At 48.8% G+C, this 17,234-nt stretch overlaps 1 protein-coding gene across 1 annotated transcript in view; it reads left to right on the top strand.

The window, feature by feature from the left end:
* Positions 1 to 8,254, top strand: part of SYT13 (synaptotagmin 13) — a 34,877-nt gene extending 26,623 nt beyond the window's left edge. Inside the window, exons 5-6 of the mRNA XM_079789500.1 lie at positions 2,735 to 2,864; positions 4,717 to 8,254. Of these exons, the coding sequence (XP_079645626.1) occupies positions 2,735 to 2,864; positions 4,717 to 5,021 (435 nt within the window). The 3' untranslated portion in view covers positions 5,022 to 8,254. The remainder of the gene's footprint in view (positions 1 to 2,734; positions 2,865 to 4,716) is intronic.
* Positions 8,255 to 17,234: the final 8,980 nt, after the last annotated feature.

The following is a 17,234-nucleotide window of genomic DNA, read 5'->3' as shown; positions in this document are numbered from 1 at the left end:
GGGTGGCTTGAATGATTCATTGAGAGCTCAAGAGAAAAATGGGGGGGGGGGGGAGGAAAAACCAGGGAGAACATGGAGAAAGGAAGAGGGTTCCAGGCATACCTCATTTCCTTGAGCTTCGCTTTATTGTACTCCACAGATGTTGCATTTTTTACAAATTGAAGGCAAGACCCTCCACCTGCAGAAAGATTACGACTCGCTTTATTGCAATACTCACTTCATTGCGGTGGTCTGGAACTGAACCCGCAATCTTTCCCGTGATGCCTGTATTTTTGTCAGCAGGCACTTAAAGCAGCAGAGCCAAGGGTCAGGTGTTAAACCCTCTGGCTGTGGTGCAGCCAGCTGGGCTTGTCTGGGACTCTTGGCACCTACACAAGGTGCCGAGACCTTTGCAGGCTGACAGGTCCAGCTCCATTCACCTGGGCTGCAGGGAATGGAGCACTCAGGCCTGGTCACCCTGTGGCTACCACCCAGGCCAACCATGGACTTGCAATAAGTGCCCTTGAATCAGCAGGCTGGTGCCCATCCAGCCCTGCTGCCATCCCCCTGGGTGCCTGGACAAGGCCCTGGGCCTCAGTTTTCTCACTGTGAAATGAGAGTCTGGGGCAGACTCCAAGAATGCTGGAGAGCAATGGGGTTAGGACTTGGGCTTTGCAGGCAGACCAGACCTCCGTTAAAGGCTGTTTTGCTTCTTGCTGGCTACATGACCTCAAGCAGTGGCATGCTTTTTCTGAGCATCAGGATCTTATACCTAAAATGGGAACAAAATCAGTACTGCTCTTAGAGTTGTTGCCAAGATTAAATGGGATGTCTCGCCCTTCTTTCTCACAAATATTTATTGTGTCCACTGTGTGCTGGGTGTAGGGGATGGCTTTGTGGCGCTTACAACCTAGTGTGACAGCTAATGTAATTACACCTGGCACATAGTAAGTGTTTAATTAATGTTAGCTGCTATGATTCATGACCTTGCCAAAGTTCCTGGCAGCTCCCAAATCATTCCATCATATGACTAGTCACTTGTGGCAAGCTGAATGGTTGGGGTCACGTTGAAGACAGGTTTCCTGGATGAGGGGTGTGACTCAGGCCGAGGCTGACAGGCTCCTCCAACCAGCCTCACTCCCAAAGCCCAGGCTGGCCCCCATCCATCCAGAAACACTGCCCACTTAATCTCAAGTAGTGATGGGCGTTCCTTAATAACTCATGGTGATAAAGCCAACAGGTCCACAGTGCTGAGTGTCAGGCACTGTTCTAAGCCATTAAATGTGAACCCAGTTAACTTCTACAACCCCATCGGTTGGTGTTATTATTCCTGTTTTACAGATGAGGAAAGGGAGGCTTGGAAAAGTTAAGTAACTCGCCCGATGTCACAGCTAGTAAATCGTAGGACTGGAACTCAGACCCAGAGGGTCTGGTTCTAAAGTCTATGCCAGTGGTTCCTAATGTGGGGCACATGCCCCACAGAGGGGCAATTTGATTTTTAAGGGGGGGGAGGGCAATTCGAGAATGAGTGATTAACAGTGAAGTTTTTGCCTTTCTTATGGCAAAATATACAGTAGGGGCCTCATATACAGTATATAAACATATATTGTGACATGTTTATGCATCTCAGACCTCTATTATGTTTTGAAAGTTTATTTGATATTTTTCATATCACTTCATATTACTATTTTTAAACAATTTCTTAGTGATTTCTTCCTCAGTACTTCAACTATCCTTAAGTTCTTTTATTTTTTTTCTCTTTCATGGATGCCATGTTCTTTGGAAGCTTGTTTAGACCAAGTTAATAGCCTTTTAGGCTTCCTCCATGTGAAGGGAAGTTCACTTTTTTAATGATAAGAATTATATGTCACAGTGGGGGAGGGGCATCAGGATTTTAGAGATGCTTAGGTGGGGCATGGCCAAAAAAAGGTTGGGGACCACTGGTCTATGCTCTTAGCACTAGCTTTGGACTGTGACAGACATCCGCCTCCTCTTTTGGTCATTTTTGGTCCCTCAATGGATTTGTTAAAATTCCCAATAAATTATTGTGGCACTTTCAGGGGAGACACTCTGTGAAGCTGCAGATGGGGATAGACATGTTGGATGCTTCTCCAGGCCTCCACACCTCCTGCCAAGCACAGGGATTACAGGCAGTCTCTGGTGCATTGCCTAACATCGTATGCCTGGCTTTTGTTGACATGGTTGGCCATTCTGTTGACTAAGCAGGGCCCTGCTCAGCATTAGTACATGACATTATTGACTCTCTCCGCTCTGTAGGGGCTGGAAGGAATTATCTTTTCAAACAGAGTAATGAATCACAACTCCCCACGGCCCCAGGCACCTGATGGGTCAATGCGGTGGTACTCCACTGTGCTCCCTAGACCTAGCATTCTGGAAAGATGCCCTAGGAACTTGGGCAAGGGAAGTTGGTGAAGGGTGAGAGGGAGTCCTGAGCCTCTGCCCAGCCACATCCTGAGTGGCATCCTTTGATCGGTCTTTTATGTTGGGTTTGAATATAAGGTAATTGGAAAATCACCTTTTGTGGCAAACGAAACAAACTCTTATGGAAACAGGTGCACATGTAATCCTTCTGTGCCCCCCCTCCCTTCTGCAAGGGTGGAGAAACCCGTGTTGATGGGTAAATGGTTTCTGGGAGGCCCGTTGGCTACAAGTAGTGGGACCCTAGCCTTACCATTCGTTGGTGGGGCAGAAGCCACCCCTAACGGAAGGCATCGCTGACATTCTTGTGTTTCAGGAGCCTTCTGCGGGAACTGGAGAGGTCCTTCTCTCCATCAGCTACCTCCCGGCGGCCAACCGCCTCCTGGTGGTGCTGATTAAGGCCAAGAACCTCCACTCCAACCAGTCCAAGGAGCTGCTGGGGAAGGGTGAGTGAGGTGTGAGAGGAGGATGTGTGCAGAGGGAGGTAACACCTGGAAGACAATGGGGACAGGTGAGCAGGGAGGTGGCGAAGGAGGACATTTGTGGAGTCAGCTCAGCTGTGTCCTCTACCCCAAGCTCAAAGGAATGTTTAAAGGATACACACTCACTTCTTTAAGTTTGTATCATTTATCCCTTGGCCAATCCCATCCGTCAGAGCCCAGGTATGAGCTCACACTTGCCGGGGACTCCCAACCTTGGAGATCCACTGGGAGAAGAATCAGTCTTACTCCTGGGTCACAGGAAGCCAGGGGTCGGGCTGTAGCCATGGAGTGGAGTATCTGGTTATAGAGGAAACTTGGCCCAGACTTTTTACGACCTGGCTGGGCCCACCTCACAGGCAGGTGTCAGCATCCCAGGTCCCCTTCTCCTGTCTCAACTAGCCATTCCTGTGCTCCCCACACCCACCCAGTCTCTTCTCTTTTCTCAGCCTTTGCCAACCTGGCACCCCCACCCCAGCTGGGTGTGGGTGATGGCAGAAGGTGTGTGGGTGCCTGGGCAGAGGCAGCCTGAAGCTTCAGGCATCTGTGCCCCACATACCCAAATAAACATCTCTTCAACATTCTGGAAGCCTCAGTTTCTCTTTCTGCATACCTCAGCTCAGCCCCCAAGTCAGGGGGCCAAACAGGTTCTCTTGTCAGAGCAGGAAACATTGCTGGTTACCATATGGTACCTGGACCCGGAGCCAAGTGCTCATGGCAGCATATAATAGATAGATATTTATAGCAGGATACAAATAAAGAATTGCCGCTGCGTTCAGAATCTCTGAGCAAAAGCTCTTGGGTGAATGAAATCAGAAGGATTGGCTTTGCTGACAGATTCCTGAGCCAAAGGTCAGGCATCAATGCCGTTTCCTCACCCCCTGCAGACACTTCTTTGCCTCCTGCTCCCTTTTTATAGCTCCTGTCAGGACAATTACAGCAAAACAACACTTTGTCTCACAAATATCTGCTGAAATAACAAACTAACCACCCGGGGGTGATAATTATAGCAATAAATGTAGAGGAACAATTATTCTCACATTAGCTTTGGGAACCTTGACTAATGAAAACTTGATCTGGGTCCCGAGCCTTGATGTACATGAAAGCACGTCTGGTGGCCTGTTTCCCTGGGGGTGGGAGATGAGGCGGAATTCCTAGGGTGGGCAGCTCTATCGGTGCAGTGCCCACGGGCCAAGGCAGCCTCCCCTCACCCTCCACGTGCAGTTGGGAGTCCTCAAGTAAAACTTACAAAAGAACAGAGGAGACGAACTCATCCAACCAGCAGGTGACCCACTATCTTCATAATAGACAAACATGCTTCGATGGAGAACCAAGGGCATGAAGACATGGGGTGGCTTCGTTTTTCTGGACTGAATTTGAAATGAAGCTGCAGGATGTCTGAGCCATTGCCCTGGGCCTGGCTTGAGGTGGGACATACAGGCACTTGGAAAGGTTCATGGCAAAGGGTGGTTCCCTGGTTGTCCGCTAGCATGACACAATCATGGGCCATCCACTGACCATCCTTATATATGATGCTATTGTCTGTTTTCCATTCTTGAGTATACATTCTAGGAGGCAGGGACTTTCGCTGTATTACCATGTCTAGACCAGTGTCCGCCATATGGTGGGCACTGAATAATTGTCGAATTAATACTTGACCCATGGGAGGGGCATAAAGAGGGAGTCTCAGTGCAGACCTTGAACCAGAGACCCTTTCTCTCCATCCCTGAGAAAGAGCATTGTCTTGGACCTCACCACATCCCAGAAACTCACTCTTGACCCTTCTCTCTGACTATCTTTCCCTTCTGTCCCTGCCCAGATGTCTCTGTCAAGGTGACCTTGAAGCACCAAGCTCGGAAGCTGAAAAAGAAGCAGACAAAACGAGCCAAGCACAAGATCAACCCTGTGTGGAATGAGATGATCATGTTCGAGCTGCCAGATGACCTGCTGCAGGCCTCCAGCGTGGAGCTGGAGGTGCTGGGCCAGGAGGAGGAGGGGCAGAGCTGCGTGCTGGGCCACTGCAGCCTGGGCCTGCACGCCTCGGGCTCTGGGCGCAGCCACTGGGAGGAGATGCTCAAAAACCCGCGCCGGCAGATCGCCATGTGGCACCAGCTGCACCTGTAGCAGCTTCCCAGTCCACCTCCCTTCTCGGGCACAGCCCTGCCCCTTCAGTCCCAGCTGTCCTCTGTGACCTCCTCTTTGTGCCGCATCCTCATAATGACACTCAGAAGACAGACATCTTTGCAAAGACCAGGACCCTATTTCTCTCTCATCACACCCCCGTGTCTAAACAATGAGCAGGAGAGGGCAGTGTGTGGACATTTGGGTCACACTGGGGAATGCATTTTGCTGATGTGTGTCACAGAAGAGACACTTAGCAAATACAGCCCATGTGCGGGTTTTGCAGGGTGGGCATGTTAGTCCAGATACAGAGAAAGCTGAGTTTGGGGAAGAATGGATACAAAGAATGTGTTTTCTTAAAAGTGAGCATTTCAAAAATGATGAAGAAAATAAAAGTATCCTGGACCTACTCATAGCATTAGTGATGGTTAGGGTGGGTTGAAATCTCGGCCAGCATGAAGTCATGCTCCCGAGCCGGGCAGCAGTAATCCAGCAGTTCTCAAACCCTCAGTGTGTGAAGAAACCACCAGCAGACTCCTGGGACCACCTGTAGGCATTCCAAACCAGTGTTCCTGGCCGGACCCCAGGAGCCTGCCTTTGAACAAGCATCGGTGGTCTGGATGCAGAGGTTGGAGCACTGCGCTTGGAGGAATCCCTTCTACAACATTCCAGACAGGTTTTCACACCATTATCACCCTGGGGCAGCCAGTTCCAGTATTGGACATCTCAACCATCAGTGTGACATTTGGAAGCCTGTAGATTTTTAATTATTTTAATTCTTAACATTTTTCATTTGTGCTTTTCAGATTCTGCTCTTGGAATGAATTTGTACTTTTTATTGAATAGCTTTATTGTTTTATCTCAGAATCAGTTTATATTATATTTGGGGGCGACCTTCCTTGACAGCGTGGGATCCCCCTATTAGTTATTGGGCGCTAGTTGTCACATCCACCAGCATCACCAAAGTGACCCTCCGAGATAGACCCATTGCTTCTAGCAGTCCAGCCACTTCAGGAAGAATTCAGTTTGGGGCACATATTAATTTAGTCTGTCTGGCTCCGTGGAGTTGGAGAAGGAAGATAATTTTAAATAGGAAACAAAGACTTTTACAAATGTGCCTCCCACTTCAGTTTTCAGGGCCTGTCGCTTTAAAATCAGTAAGTAACCAGCAGCTAGGTTTCAGATTTCTACCTTATTATTCCAAATAGCTGCCCATATCATTAATTAAATGATGAGCCTTGTGGAGTGGATATACTTGCCCTTGAGCCAGGACTCCTGGGTTCTGTTGTTGGCTATCCGCTAAGCAGGACTGATGACATGGCAGCTCTATCTGGGTAAATGCTGTGATTGATAGATGAAAGTATGCTTGAAAGCTGTAGGTACTCCCTGGCTAGAAGCAAACTCTGAAACCACCAGCAGATCATCTTTAAGCTTTAAGTTTGCAGCTGATAATGCCTGGAAAGTGCCAGAACCATCCCAGGCATTTTCAGAACCATGAATTCTGCATTTGGACTCCTTAATACTGACATCCAAATTCTGGGCCTTCCAATGTCACCTTAGTGCTGATCTAAATGAGAATTTCTAGACAAGATGGGTTAGGGCTATCCTTCAACCTCAACAAGTCATTCTTGGCCTCCCCCTGATCTTATCACCCTTAGTTATAATTTTTCCTTTCTGTACCAAAGTAGAAAATCATTAGAAACAACTTCTACCTACCCTCTGAAGAAACAGAAAAAATATCTAATCCCTCTCTAATGGGAAAATCTTTCAGATAATTAGAAATCTTATCACTAACATTTACCACCTCCTGCCAAGATTTTTAGGCAAAGCATTTGTTAGTGATTTCCTATATCATGTTTTTGAGATACTCCCACCCCCCTCACTCTGGTTTCCTTTTTTTTTTTTTTTTTGGTTGGCACAGCTAAAAGAGAACAGAACATTCCCTACGTAAACTGATCAGTACTTTCTTCTTGGTAACATCTGCTACTTCAATCTAGAAAAGTTTGGATTCTAGGCTTAAAATCAGGAAATATGGTTCCACTTACTTACAAATCTATGTACCTGCCTTATAGTCACACCAAAGGATGCTTGAAATGGGTTGGGTAGGGTCTCTGATTCCAGAAATATCAACTCCACCCATGCTCATTCCACCATGAGGCATTCATTTCTTTGGATCTCAGAGGTTTAGTTTTCCAGAGTCTGTAAACTAAAGGTTGTCGCTGATAAGAATCAAATGCCACCACAGAACATGTTGGGTGTCAGCTGTCATCTCTCTTACCAGACATGCACAGAAATGAGATAGATTTTACAGGGGTTTTTGTCTGGTGTGTTTTGACACCTTGAATAAAGCTGGCTCATGGGCCCTAAGTACAGTATTTGTTGAATGAATTAACGAGTGAAGGATGGATAGGGGAGTAGACAGAAAGGGGCATTGCAACTGGCATAACGATCAGAGTCCTAGCTGATTTCTCCATGATAAAGGCATCAGAAATCCCAGTTGGCCTAGAAATTCATGACATTGAGTATTACCATTCACCTACTCTCAATTTGTAACTCTGTGTAAATGTCATTGATGATAGAAGAGAATATAATCGCTGTGCTTTCCTACCCAAACTTCATCTTGGTGAATTTTACATTATTCAGAGATATCAGACTGCCAAATCCAAAAACTTCAGCACTCTTTGCATCAGCTCACCTAGTACCAGATACATTTGTAATTTACTACCCCATTAGTGTAATTGGGTCTGTGTGAGCACATTTGATTTTTTGAAAGGAACACCTGGTCCTTTGCCAGGGAGTGTTTTGCACGAAGCAGAGATGAAAATAAAGTAAGAAACCATCTCCAACAGGCAGTTGCCCACACAGTGATCTGGTTCTTTCATAGATATGGCGATGGATATAAAGAATTGGGAGTCCACCCTCATTAATCTTGGCTCCACTTCTTACATCGCATTAATATCTATTTGTTGAGTGCCTATTGGTCAAGACCTTGCACGCGTCTGTCCATTTCCATTTGGGACATGGCTCTTGCTGTGGGTTGAGTGACAAATCACCCCATGTAGAGAGCAAGATGGGGCAATTCCGTTGGGATGTGAGGAGTCCTGGGTGGCAGGCAGCTATCGCCAAAGCCAGACTGAGGTGAGGACCGTGAAACAAGAGATCGAGCCCTTGTGATTTGTTTCTGCCGCCCGTGTTTCCTGTTGTCAATGCTAAGTGTGTGTTTGTTTGCAGTTATGAACCGAAGCACAAAAAAGACGCATGAGACATTGTAGTATATGTCTGGTGTCACACTTTGGAGAAAAACCTTTCAGTGGTAAATAAATAATTTCCAACTGGGTTAACTAGCTGGTGTTTTCTTCTTTTTACTTAACATTTAAGACCTATCAGATGCGGAAGTGATCATTTGATAAACACTAATGAACCACTGCCAGGCTTTATAAAACTTGACAGATACAGTTGAAGTTCCTTCAGCCCTTTACTGAGGAGACCACCATCCTGAATTTATTTCTCACCACAAGCATTTCTTTATCCCTTTACTGCATGCACATGTAAACCCTGGGTGCCATAGAGTATTTTTACGTGTTTTAAAACTTAACTTAAATTTCATCACACTGTTTTTACTTCACATTAAAATTTTGAGCTTTATCCATGCAGATATATGTAGCTCCAGTTCAGTTCATTTTTTGTTGCTGTATAATATTCCATTGTATGGATATACCACAATCCCAGTCTGTTGTTGATATACACTTAGAGGTTTCCTTTTTTTATTTCTTTCATCCTTCCTTCCTTTCTCTCCCTCCCCCCTCTTTCTCTTTCTCTCCCCCTCCCCCTCTCACCTTTACTTTGCTGTTACAGAACCGCTATGAATGTGCAATGTCACCTGAGGCTCTGAGTCAGTCTCTTCTCATTTTCTTGATTGCTAATGGAGCTGGTAGTAATTTTCCACCCAAGAGTTTCTATTTTTCTAGAGCCAATTGGAAGCACCACCACTGCAGGAGCTCAGATCCCTAGCATCTGTTCTGTCTCCCTCCCGGGGCAGGTGCCTGTGCAAGCTTCTCTCAGATATCTACCTAGGAGTGAGTAGAATATCTACCTGGATCATAGATTGCTCTCTGTGTGCGCATGCCTGCGTGCACCTTGGTGGTCTTGCTTGAACACCGAATCCAAGGGACTATATACAAGTAGGGATGCAAGTTCTCTGGGGGCTCTGATTTCACTGTTGAGAAGAAAAATCAGTTGGAAACTAGAGACTCCTCTTTCTCTAATTTCCCAAACCAAAAACTCTGGAAGAGTCAATGCAGCAACTGGAGGTGCCTCTGTACTCCAGATGGTGGGCAGGGACATGGGGACTCCTTGAGCCCTGCCCCCTAGGCCCTCCTGGTGGCTGCTGCAGCCCTGGTGTACAGAGGAAGGGGCTCTGGCCTTAAGCCAGGGGCAGGGCCTGGGTTTTAAAATCAGTAGGAAATTAGCCAGGCCACATGTAATTAAAACTAAAGGTTCTTTAAAAGGATCCATAAAGGAAGCCATGAGATGACTTCGCTTTCCACGTCTGTGCATATAACTCCTTATCTTATATTACATACATATCACATTTTAATGACAACCAGGATTTTTATTTTCGTAATAAAATTGGAGGAGTGGGCTTTATCCTGCATAGCCAAATATTATATAAACTGTGTTTCATAATTTACTATGCATATGGCCCATCAGAGCCCAAAACTAATATTTGAGAGTCTGGATTTATAGAAAGGAGAAATGGGAGAGGGAAGTAGATTCATTAATCACCTTATACAAGGCTTTCCACTGAATTGCCTTAAATACGCTCTGCTCCTGCGCATAAACCGAGTCAAGAGCACTGCATTTAGGCACTGAGCACCGGCAGCCCGGCCTGGCTTTGTCACAGGCCACCTTCATGGCCCTGGGCAGGCCACTTGCCTCTGGACGTTGCTTTCCACATCTGTGAAATGAATTTGGGTCAAATGATCACTCAGGTCCCTTCTAGATTTACATTTAAACATTTTGTGATTCTGTAGTCTAGACTTTTCACACATATTTTGGCCTCCAATCTTGTGCATAAAACAACTAAACCCATGTATGTGTGCACCTGCCCTCCCTGCCCCATGTTGGTAAGCCTCCCTGGCATCTTCTGAAGTCCTTCTGGCAGCCACCCACTCCTCCAGACAATATGCAATGTCACCTGAGGCTCCGAGTCGGTCTCTTCTCATTTTCTTGATTGCTAATGGAGCTGGTGGTAATTTTCCACCCAAGAGTTCCTATTTTTCTAGAGCCAACTGGAAGCACCACCACTGCAGGAGCTCAGATCCTTAGCATCTGTTCTGTCTCCCTCCCGGGGCAGATGCCTGGCAAGGAGAGAGCCACAGGATGTAGCTGTGGATGGATTTAGGGGGTTGGGCATTTTCTTGGTGTGAGTGTTGCAGTACTGCCCCTGTGCTCCTTCCTTCATCTCCTGCAGGTGAGCCAGCACAGATGGTCCATCGGCAGCTTCCCCAAGCCAGAGCTGGAGGCAGGTGCCTACCTGGGAGGAGGTGGGAGAAAGCCAGTCCTGTAGGCTGGAAGCCAGACATTGCCATGGAAACAGGTCCTGTGGTGGCCGCCATGTGATCAGGGCCCTGTGGTGGCTGGTCCTCAGCCGGATGTGATCTCCTGTCAGCGCAGCCCAGGCTGGAGCATGGCTTCCCTTCCCGGGTTCCAGGGCATCCCGTTGACAAGTGGGTGATGGCAGAAATCTTATTTCAGAAACCCAGGGAGACCAACCAGGGACAAACAAGGAGAAACCTGTCTTCCCAGCCAAAACAAACAAACCAACAAAACCTCTACGCAGTCTCTTTCCCCCCAGAGCCAGGTGAGGTGAGCTGTTAAAGCAGAAAAAGGATCTCTCTCTGGGTTGAGAAGGAACAGGTGTTCTCCATTCAGCAGAGGTGTCCATGTTGGCTGCCAGAATAGGTATTAGAGGCTCTGTAATAAAAGTCATGGGCAGTCCCTCACGGAGGGTAGCAGGAATTCTAGGTGAAAGAAGGAAACCCATCACTTCTTAGCACCTGCTCCATCCTGATCTAAGAGGTAACAACAACGATGATAATGAGAAACAGTCAGCGTGTATTACCCACTGCTCTGTGCTCAGTACTGAAGACACAGACTCAGAGAAGTGACTTGTCCAAGATCTCACTGCCTGTAAGAGGCAGAGGGGGGATTTGAATCGGGCATTCCTACCTCTAACCCTGAAGTCCAGGCTCTGGCATATAGCCAGTGACCAAGTGTCTTTCTTGGGAAGGTAACAGATCCCAAGGCACTAGCTTCAAAATGCTATCCAGAACCACTGACTCTGAGAATCACTGAGCTGGAAGGAGCTGGAAAACATTTCTTCCCAGGGGGAGTTAGGGGGCACCTGCCTGGCTTGGGGCCGGGCATTAACCAAGGCACCAGAGCTAGGTGAGGGGGGGCGGAGAACTCAGGGCTACCTCCAGCTTTGTATAGGGAAGGGGCAGGGTCAAGGCCAGATGTAGTCAGGAATCAGGTGCAGGGTCATTCTGACCAAACGAACAAACCGAGACAGTGACAGGTGAAGCAGAAGAATCCAGGACTTCCACTGTGACCACACAGTGAGGGACACATGCTGGGAGGGAGATGGCAGGCACTAAGAAGGAGAGGTTAAGGAAAGGGGCAAGGGGAGGCCAGTGAAGGGATGCCAGACAGGACGGGGGTAGGGGTAGAGATTAGCATCTGGGAGGAAAAAATAAAAACACTTACCTGTACCTTCATTACATTTATGCCCATCTTCTTTCTAAAACAATTTGGGTAAAACATCACTGGGAACTACTGGGAAAAGACTGCTCCCCAGGGACCTGGCCCGCACGTGGAGAATCATGGGAGGCAGTGGAGAGAGAATTAGAACAACCTTTCATCTGCAATAGATCTGTGTGTTTTCTCAAAGAGATTCTTGGACAAATGCATTAGGGGGTAGGTAGATTTATTCATTATTATTTTTAAAAACATTTTTATTGATTTTTTTTTTTTTAAGAGAGAGAGGAAGGGAAAGGGAGAGAGAAACATCGACAAAAGAGAACATTGATTGGCTGCCTCCTGCATGCCCCTCATGGGTGAGAGCCCAAAACCCTGGCATGTGCCCTGATCGGGAATAGAACCGATGACCTCGTGGTGCATAGTCGACGCTCAACCATTGAGCCACACCGGCTGGGCAGTAGATTTATTTTGAATGGCTTCAATTACACCTCTGTTTGGTCTGACTAGTAGATGAGGCCTGAAGGTGACCCGTTGGAAGTAGACTTGAATAACAGAGAAGTGAGAGCGGCAGGAAGGGGCTCAGGGCCTCTTCTAGTTCCTTCTAAGCTGGCAGCAGGCAGGCTGCTAACCTGACAGCGGAGGCATTGAGAGGGGGCCCATTCTGAATCCGCCTGAGCACAGGCCAGGGATAGAGACAAGGAGGCAGGGATTCCACCTTGGTGAGTAAATTTAAATGCTTTTATTAACAATCTCCTTACATTACAAGGATAATATGACAAAAGGAAGGTTCTGCGTACATATTATGATAAACCAACATAGCTCTATTTGTATCCAGTGTTCTAGGTCCCGTCACACAGGTACTATAAAGCGTAGTCTGCGAAATAATAACATCGAGATTTTTTTTCTCTTTTAAGAAAGAAAGTATTAACATAGTCATATGTATGTGATAATAGACTCCCAGGTACCCCCCCTCCCCCACTATATTTTTCCTTTATGACTGAAATGAAATGGTTCAGCAGCGTGGGGGTGGGGAGAAGGAGAGAGACAGGGGCTGAAAAAGACTGAATCAGACTGCTGGCTCTTCCGGAGAGGCGAGTGAAGACTGAGGGTGCCAAGGGCAGCCTGGCCCTTGTCCTTTTGTGAGCAGTACTGCAACCGGCTGTCCCTGGACGGAGGGCCCGGTGCCTTGATGCCCCGTGGCTGCTCTCTCTCTGAGGTACAGTGCATTGTGGGATTGCTACCCGGGGGTGCCCATCCCCTGGCCATGGGTCTGATCCACCGCGGTGGGAGGAAGGCTTGGGCCAGGCCCTGGAGGGTGTTCCAAGACCCGGTTGGCAGCTAGCTGTGGCTCAAGGAGACCCAGGAGGACTTGGAGGGAGGGGAGGTGGGCATTGGCAGAACAGACCCGCCCCAGACTGTCGGTATAGGGGTGGGTCTGCTGGAAACTGAGGTCCGTTGGTAGGGTGGTGGGGAAGAGCAAGACGGGGCTCAGAGATGGGAGAGCCAAGAGGCAGAGGCTGGTCTGGAGCACAGAGGACGCAGCTGCCCTGTGTCTCCCTTCAACTGCAACCCCATCAGCCCCTCCTCCCCGCCTTCAGGGGAAAGAAACTACAGAGAGAAACCTGGAAGCAAAATGGGCTTCTGATTCCAACGGGGCTGCCCTCATGGGGCGTCCGGCTCAGCCTCTGCCTCGAGTCACAGAATCAGAACAGTGTATGTGAACTAAACCTGCCTGTTACGGTGGCGGTGAGGTGAGGGGTCGATGGGCCTCCGTGCAGGAGAGGGAAGAGAGTTAGTTGTCCTGAGTACAGCCAGCAGCAGCAGCTGTGCAAAGTGGGCTGGGCCAAAGCCCTGCTTCGGAACTGGAATTGCTCCTGAATTCATGAGTGTGCGGATATGTCTCCCCCGCCCCTCCCAGTTAGCTGATGACCCCTGCCCTGGCCAGGAAGCCTCTTGATGGTGGGCAGCACTGTCGGGTGATGCTCATGCTGCCCACTTCACTTCAGTCCCTGGCAGACAGTGATGGAGTGGGTGAGGGAGGTACTCCAGAGGTTTGGCCTCTAGGGGGCAGTGGAAGCGTGGGAGGAGGGAGGGGCAGCATCTTTCCTGGACCACCCTTGGTCCAATTTGCACCTTTCCTATGGCCACCAATGCTGCTCCCTCCTGGGGCTGGGGGGAGGACGAGGGTATTTAGGGAAAATTGTGCAGTGGTCCCTACACCATGGGTCCGTGATCACGACCTACTGCCAGGCAGCAGCCACCACACCATAGGCTTGCAGGGGGGGATGGAGGGGGCACTTCAGTTGGAGCTCAGGGAGTGAGTGTCTCCTTCCAACCTCAGACCAAGCCTGCGGTAAAGGAGAGAAAGTGCACGGAGAGGGCCGGGACCCAGTTACGCTCCTCTCCACCACTCGGGGTAGGAGGCCCCATTCCTGGCAAACCCTGCCTGCTTAGCTCCCTCATCAGCCCCGGCAAAAGGCTCTGCCTCCTCCCTCTTTGCACAACACAGGCTTTCCCATTGCTCTCCCAGCTCTCTATAGACTCTATTTTTATATCTATTTAAAACATAAAAATGTATAAATATATAGGATATTATTTATAGATATATAGACGTGATTCAATCTCTTACTCTGTGTATACGTACTGTATATGTCCATATATACAATATATATGCTGTAGCATTTGTATTATACACTGCACATACCCCTGCTTCCATGCACTCTCCTAGGGAGACTGGATTGCATAGGTATTTCTAGGGCGATACCACTTGAAGGGATTGGGGTGGGGGAGAGCCAGATGGAAGAGGTGGGCCGTACCATTTTCCTCCCCAAAGGGCACTTTTACTCCCTCTGGCTAACACACAAAGATCACCTCAAAGGCTCCATAAAATATCACAGCTCCATCCACTGAGCTAAAGCACCCAGAACAGAGGGCAGAGAGGGGTCCTCCTCCAGGCAGAAAAAGGGCCCTGCGTGTTTCTAGACAGAATCTTCCCTCAAGGCCAGACTGGAACCTCAGACCCAGCACCACCTCCAGGAGGCCGGTATCTGGAATGGAACTGCCCCAAGCTCACCTGCCTCGGAACACACCCCTTTCTTGGTTAAGCCGCCCTGGCTTCCCTGCTCGGGCTGTCCCAGGCCGGCCTGGCTGGGCCTGTCCCTAGAAGAAGGGGGAGTGTGAGTCCCAGTGGGACTGGAGCCTTCTGCCCAAACTGGGTGTTAGGACCAAGAAAAAGCACGAATTCTACTTAGAAATCAATCCAGACAGTAAGCCCAAACCAGCTCTAGATACCGAATCCCTGCTCTTAGAGGGGGTGGAGGAAAAATGAAGGGGGAGGAATCCAGAAGAGAATTTCTATTTCAACCCCCCAGGCCACTTGCTGGACCCCAGGAGGCTCCAGGGAACAGCTAAAGTGACTCTAGCCCCCCAGCCTGGGCTGGGCCAAGTCTGTATTCCATTTCACTCTCTCCATGACCATGTTCAGCATTCTGCTGCTTTTCCATGTGGAAAATACTTCAACATTACCTCAAATAATTACAAGGTCCTTCCTCCAAATTATAGGATCAATAGAAGCAAATCAAGGAGAAGGGCTAGGCAAGACGACTCAACATGGTAGCATGTAGGAGGGGCCGGGGCCAAGACCCCCAACTGCCCTGGATTCAGGGTACCAGTACTGAACCCTGCTATCCAGGGATCTTGGAGCTGGAGCCTGTTCTCATTCCCAAGCGAGGATGAGGAAATCAGGCTCCACCCAGTACTATAGGATGTTGCCAGCAGTCCAAAAAAAAACAAAAAAGAAAAACAAACAAAAAAAACCCCACACACCAACAAAAACACACACACACAAAACCCTGGTGATTCAGATGCCTGAACTCATATTCAACCAGGCAGTCAAAACGTAGGGATTCTGACACAGCAAGAGTTCTAGGCAGGACTGGGCTGTCCTCAGTTTTCATGGATGGTAATGGGTTATTTTCCTCCATTGGGGAGAAGCACACCATTTTAACCACATGGGCCTCTGGTTCCCAGGCTCAGCAATGTATCTGCTGGGCATGATTGCCCCCGCCCCCCAAACCTGATCTCACTTCCCACCCCCTCCAAAAACCACAGAAAGTTCAATTAGGGCAAGTCTCAAGCCCAGAGACACAAACATTTTATTCTAAGCCAATGGTTGTCACTCCTAAGCCAGGGGCTGAGTTAAAGGGCTCTGTCTTGCCTGAAGCCACCACATTAGGGATGAAACGACTGCCCAGCCAACCATTTTTTTATACCCATCAAAGGAAGGCTAGGTTAGCCAAGCATGTGCCTCCCTGGACTAGACCCTGAGGGTCCCATCAACCCAAGAGTCCTCCTCAAGAAGCAGAGAGTGGGAAATGCCTGTGATAGAAGTCACCGGTAGTCACATGCCCCATGCACAGGACAGAAGCACTGAGCCTCCTGGGAGCATCCAGGCTGAGAAAAGCCCCTGTGTAAATTGCAGTGGTGTGTCACCCCGATTATTCCCTGGTTACTCCCTGTCCCAAGGGAAAGTGGCCTTCAGAGTGTCTGAACGGCCCAGCGGAATTCAGCAAAGGGCATGCGCACCCAGAGTTTGGGAGCCTTGCCAAAGTTCAAGACTCTCCAGAGAGCTCATCCTCTCTGTTTCAGACCCTGGCTGGACAGGTGGCCACCGGTAGCCATAGCTCATGCTTCTAGCCCAGAGGCAGGTCACGGGCTCCCAGCTCTCTCATAAGGTACAGGCTGAAACTGGCATTGGCCCAAAGGATGGTTCCCTGGGCATACACACGGAGTTTGACCATGGTCTCTTGAGAGGACACATTCGCAGCCCCTGACTAGATGCTCAAGCAGATACTCTCTTTCTGGTTTGCAAATGAGTGGTGTAGGGCAGTGGTCGGCAAACTGCGGCTCGAGAGCCACATGCGGCTCTTTGGCCCCTTGAGTTTTTAGCAAAGGCCAGCTTAGGAGTACCCTAATTAAGTTAATAATAATGTACCTACCTATATAGTTTAAGTTTAAAAAATTTGGATCTCAAAAGAAATTTTAATCGTTGTACTGTTGATATTTGGCTCTGTTGACTAATGAGTTTGCCGACCACTGGTTTAGGGGGACTATCCACAGAGGGTCCCAATGCAGTGTGTGGGGAGGAGTGGAGGTGGGGGAAGAGAAGGTGTAAGGCATCTGTTGGCTAGAAGAACGGATCCCAACCTACTGCTTCTGCCTCCACCGAGGCCCGCCCACCTTGCCATCCACCTCTGCCTTCAACCCATCTCAGTCTGTGTGGTGGAGAGGAAACTGGGGAGGGAAAGGTGGAACCCTGTGCTTTGCAATAGCATCCCACCTGACCACAGTTCCTGACCCTGATGGGAAGAGTGGAGTGGGGGGGGGGGGGGAGGAGACATCAGCTTAAAGTGGGGAAGTGGAGTGAGGCTGGGAATTTCAAAGCATCCGAAAGAG

The sequence above is a fragment of the Cnephaeus nilssonii genome (assembly GCF_951640355.1).
Source record: "Cnephaeus nilssonii genome assembly, chromosome: 13".
NCBI lineage: Eukaryota > Metazoa > Chordata > Mammalia > Chiroptera > Vespertilionidae > Cnephaeus > Cnephaeus nilssonii.
The sequence above is the reverse complement of the archived record's forward strand: the minus strand, read 5'-3'. Positions and strand labels throughout refer to the sequence as shown.